The sequence below is a fragment of the Agelaius phoeniceus genome, chromosome 9 (assembly GCF_051311805.1).
Source record: "Agelaius phoeniceus isolate bAgePho1 chromosome 9, bAgePho1.hap1, whole genome shotgun sequence".
NCBI classification, from domain to species: Eukaryota; Metazoa; Chordata; class Aves; order Passeriformes; family Icteridae; genus Agelaius; species Agelaius phoeniceus.
In genome coordinates, this window is record NC_135273.1 from 16,428,584 (window position 1) to 16,433,809 (window position 5,226).

At 49.3% G+C, this 5,226-nt stretch overlaps 1 protein-coding gene across 1 annotated transcript; it reads left to right on the forward strand.

Moving 5' to 3' along the window:
• Window positions 1–671: 671 nt before the first annotated feature.
• LOC129123243 (D(1) dopamine receptor-like) lies at window positions 672–4,409 on the forward strand. The gene has a single exon (XM_054637520.2). It carries the CDS (start codon window positions 1,440–1,442, stop codon window positions 2,739–2,741), a length of 1,302 nt encoding a protein of 433 aa, XP_054493495.2. The 5' UTR covers window positions 672–1,439; the 3' UTR covers window positions 2,742–4,409.
• The last annotated feature ends 817 nt before the right edge of the window (window positions 4,410–5,226 follow it).

Sequence of the window (5,226 nt, forward strand, 5' to 3'; positions counted from 1 at the left end):
TCCAATTTTCAGTATCATAGGAGGAGCAACACAGTGGGCTGCTAAATGAAGACTGTGATGTCCAAGGCACAAAGAAAAACAGGACCAAGTGTTAACAATCTGTTATGAAATGGTACAATCCAACTAGTTGAGCTTAAATATGCTGATTTTTTTTTACAGGATAAGCTGCCAGCTACGCTGTTCAAGGTCTATTTTAAAAATTTCCACTCTCTCTACTAATTATCAGAAATATCATAAGAATACAATGGAAATCAGATACTGCTTGAAAATTATTTGTATTGGAACTAGTGACTGGAGTAGTTTAAATTGCTACATAAAAGTAGCAGAGGCAAAGAAATAAAAAAATACCTAATGTAAAAATAAATACCTGCTTCCCATGTCAATTAATTGCATTAATTTATATTTTCTATTCTTGTCCTAATCTCTTTTTTCTTATGACAGGATAACCATGCAAATTCTAAGAAAATGAAGGATTATACCCTATTTGCATGAGGATACTTTATTGAATGTAGGCTGTAAATATGTGCGGCAATTATATACATTTATATGACAACATGCATATTATTATAATAATAAATAGAAGAGTGTTTAAATACACCTTTGGCTGAAAAATAAAGAGGCAGGGTTTGGATGCTGTGAACAACTTATTGCCAAAATGCAGCAGATTCAAACTAGAGATCTTAGGTTTCTGTGCTTTTGGTTTCATTGCATAAAATTCCAAACCAAAAACTAAACAGCACAATACTATTTTGGTGAAAACAGATTCTGACAGCCAGATCTGAGCGCATTCCCAGTGGATGTAAACCGACACGAAGTGGCACCCTGCTCTCTAACCAAGCTGAGATGTGATCGCGGTCTCCAAAAGGAGACGCTCGGAGAGCGCCGGGTCCTGCCTCGCCCCGGACACTTGGACAAGTACAGGCTGGGACTGGCGGAGGGCTCTTCCCAGGGCGATGCTGTGGGGAAAGCTCCCCCCGCGCGCTTGGGAAGAGCGCTCCATCCCTTCCCAGGCGGCCCCCGCTCGGTCCGGCAGCGCGGGGGCCTCGGGCACCGGCTCGGCCCGGAGCTGCTGCCGCCGCTCGGTCGCGGCGCTGCGGGCGGAACGCGCGGCTGCCCCGGCCCCGGCCCGGCCCCGCTCCGCCGCCGAGGGGCCGCCGCCGCCCGGAGCCCGCGCGGGGCCGCGGCGGGACAGCCCCTCCCTCGGGCCCCGGGAGCGGCGGCGGCGAGCCGGGAGGCGGGAGGCGAGGCCCCGGCAGCCGGCGGGTGAGTAGCCCGGGACAGCCCGGGCCGCCGCGGGGCGCACCGAGGGCGGTGGGCAGAGATGCCCCCGCGGGCGGCCGCTCGGGGGGGCACAGCCGCTGCCCGGGGGGGGTCCCGCCGCCGCCTCGGGCGCTGTCCCGCCGGCAGGAGCGGCCGGGGGGGCCGGGGCAGCGCCCCCGATGGGGAGCGCGGCGCCGGGGGGCGGCCCGTGGGTGCTGCGGGCACTCACCGGGTGCCTGCTGGGCGCCCTGGTGCTGAGCACGCTGCTGGGCAATGCGCTCGTGTGCCTCGCCATCCTGCGCTTCCGCCACCTCCGCAACAAGGTCACCAACTGGTTCGTGCTGTCACTGGCCATCTCGGACCTCTGCGTGGCCCTTTTGGTGATGCCCTGGAAGGCGGTCACTGAGGTGGCTGGAGGCTCCTGGCTCTTTGGCAGCCGCTTTTGTGACACCTGGGTGGCCTTCGACATCATGTGCTCCACCGCCTCCATCCTCCACCTCTGCATCATCAGCCTGGACCGGTACTGGGCCATCGCCAGCCCCTTTCGCTATGAGCGCAGGATGACACAGCGCCTCGCTTGTGCCATGATAGCCATGGCCTGGGCTCTCTCCATCCTCATCTCCTTCATCCCCGTGCAGCTGCACTGGCATAAAGCCGAGGACAGTAGAGATCCAGGCTCCTGGCTACCTGGGACACCCCGCTGTGATGTCAGGTTGAACCGCACTTATGCCATCACCTCCTCCCTTATCAGCTTCTACATCCCCGTGGCCATAATGATCATCACCTATACCAGGATCTACAGAATTGCCCAGGCCCAGATCCGCCGCATCTCCACCCTTGAGAGAGCAGGGGGGCAGTGGCCAGCTCCTGGCAAGGAGCCCACATCCTCTTTGCGGCGTTCCTTGCACAAGGAGACCAGGGTGCTGCAGACCCTTTCTATCATAATGGGAGTCTTTGTTTGCTGCTGGCTGCCCTTCTTCCTGCTGAACTGCCTGCTGCCTTTCTGCCAGCCCAGCCTCCAGGAGGACCCTGAAGGGCAGTCACTCTGTATCGGCCAAACCACCTTCAACGTCTTTGTGTGGTTTGGTTGGGCCAACTCTTCAGTGAATCCAGTCATCTATGCTTTCAATGCAGACTTCAGGAGGGCTTTCAGCAATCTCTTGGGCTGCCGGTGCTGCTGCTGTGGCACACCTGAATCCCCTGTGGAGAGGGTCAACTTCAGCAATGAGCTGGTTTCTTATCACCGTGACACCACCTGCCAGAAGGAAGGAGCTGTCCCATCGTCAGTGCCTCCTGCTGCCACCACTGCCTGGGTGCAGCCTGTGCCCCATGCCATAAACCTCCAGGGAGAGCACAGCAGTGAGGAGATGTCTATGGAGAAGAGGGTTGTGACTTCTCAGACTCCCCTTGGCAGCAGCCCCAGCAGTTGTCAAGTGCCAGCTATTCTGCAATTGGACTGCAAGGCAAAGCCATCCCTGTAAACTGCTGCCCCCTGTACAGGGCTTGGTCAGTGTGAGGGACCCTCTTGTCTCAGAGGGAGGAGTGATCAATCACTTCTCACACACAGCCACCACACAGGGAGAGTTCTCCCTGTCTCCATGTAAGCTCCCCAGCACCAAATGTCCCATGCCAGAGGGATGGGAAAACACTGCTCTTACCACACAGGAGGCATATGGAGTCCATTCCAAAGGCACAGAACAGCCACATATTTACCTCTTCCCATGGCCACCTTCACCCCTTACTCTCACAGTCATTAGACGTCTCCCATGCATTTGTTCACCCCCATTCTACAGTCAAATTTGAGGTATATATTAAGAATAGTAAATAATTAGATCAAAGTAAAAAAAGCTCACAGTTCAGGCAGCCAATCCCTTCAGAAAGTAGAAATACAGTACGATCCACAAAATAAAGAGTGGCCAGGTCATCTCTGTCAACCCATTTCACTACTTGCAAATGTGAAGATCAACACAAGGCAGAGCAAATGGGTGTTGGATGGCTTGCAGGCAAGAGAATACTGGGAAAACTATGGTTGTTTCTATCTGTGTAGAAGGGTTCAGCAGACATTAAGGCAATACAGTGGCATCTCATTGCCCTCTGTTTCTCTGTCCACTACTTAAAGGTTCTGCTGCTGACCATTTAATAGAGTGCTCCACTCACCACCATCCTTGTCCCATTTTTTCTGTCCCTCACCTATGATGGATTGCCTTTGATTTTCAGGAAGATGATGAAGATGCAACTGTCCAGAAAGAGACATAAAGAATGCTCACAATGCAAGAGCTTTCTTGGGCATTGTCTCACAGATGGTACAAATTACACTTTTCAGAACAGTGATCTGTGCTGAAAGGACAGCAGCAGAAAAGAGACTGTCCTCCCAGTGGTCCTGCTCCCTGTGATTTTAAACCAGGTGTAGTTCTTAAATCCCTGTATGCATTTTCCCCATCATTAATTCTTATGGGAAAATATGCTCATGCTACCCTGCTCTTTTCAGGAACATGTCCTTGGGGAATACTTGGGTGTGACTGCCATCTGTTCTTGGGCTACAGAGGCAGGACAAGAGGTAATGGGCTGTAAGGGAGACCAAGGCAAGAATTTGTAAAAACTTTCTAAGAATAAGGATAATTAAGCACTGGAGTAGATTGCCTAGGTAAATTGTGACTTCTCTCTCAGTAAAATGACTGTAAGCTTCTGTCAGATATGACAGTGACAATGTTGATCCTGTCCTGGGCAGAGGCACAGAGTAATGGTCTCTTGAGATAATCTCTAGTCCTGCTTCACTATGACAATGTGTCTCCTTAAGAAGCATTGAGCTTCAGATGTGTTTGGCTGTGGGTTTTTTGCATGCAACTATCCTTAGATGTTTTATTGTAGGCAAAAAAGGTACAGATAAGAACTTTGAGATGTCATTGGTATACTTCCTTTCTTTTAGTGATTATCCAAGTTTCTGAGCATTTAACTATCATTCAGCATGCCTAGTGCCTCCTCTGGAGAGCAACCCTGAAATAAACCTGGTGTTGCCTTAAAAAAGATACAAGGTGGTTTTTTGTTTTGATTCCCATTGATTAGTTTCTAGGTGATCATATATGAACTGTACACGGATTCAGATGTTAAAGATTCTATTTATATTTTCCCCAATAAATTCCTCAATTTTCCTCAATTTCTTTCTTCTTACACAAACCAGAAATGCATAAGAATGTCAGAGTCTAACTCCTTAAAACAAACAAACAAGCAAACAAACAAACACATTTATATCTTCAAGCTCTAAGAGACATCTCATTCCATGCTCTCCACACTAAACCCATCCTGGGGAGATACTGATAAACCTGACAAGGTACTACCCTGAGGTGTGACTTCCCAGCTGCCTGCCACCCTTCTGTTTCTGTTGCACGAGCTTCAGCTGGCTCAGTCCCTCAGAGAGGGAGCTGTCCCTGCCCTCACACCTGCCAGCCCATGGGCAGGCACTCCTCTGGCAGTCGAGGCCACACATGAAATTATTATGCACAGGAGATAATTTTTTTTTTAGTATGTGTACAGTCTCATTATTAGTGATAAAAGAAGTTAATGAATGGAAGAGAAAGATTTACCTTCTCCCAAGGTTTGTCCTGCTATGAGAGCTGTCTCACCCAGGAATTAGGCTGGATTTACTATTTAGAGTGATGATGAAAATGGTGAAGGACAGAGTGGGTAGCAGAAATTAAGCAATGGATATATTTGAATAATGTTTTAAGAACAATGAAAAATGCATGGTAGCTTCCATCTATGAAACTATGTTTATTTTAAGAATGGAAAAAACTATTTGTGTCAGTGCTTGTGGTCATAGTTTAAACATGCTTCATTAATAGGTCAGATTGTACCTGAAAATAAGTGTACATTTTCCTGAAGAAAAACTCCTGGTCTTTACTGCATCTTTTTAAAGTGACAACTTGGAATTGTTTTTTGTAAGTGATGTTGGAAATAATTGTTTGTAGC

What these genes read in the sequence shown, in the direction of transcription:
- LOC129123243 (XM_054637520.2), top strand. Translation starts at nt 1,440, where the DNA reads ATGGGGAGCGCGGCGCCGGGGGGCGGCCCGTGGGTGCTGCGGGCACTC.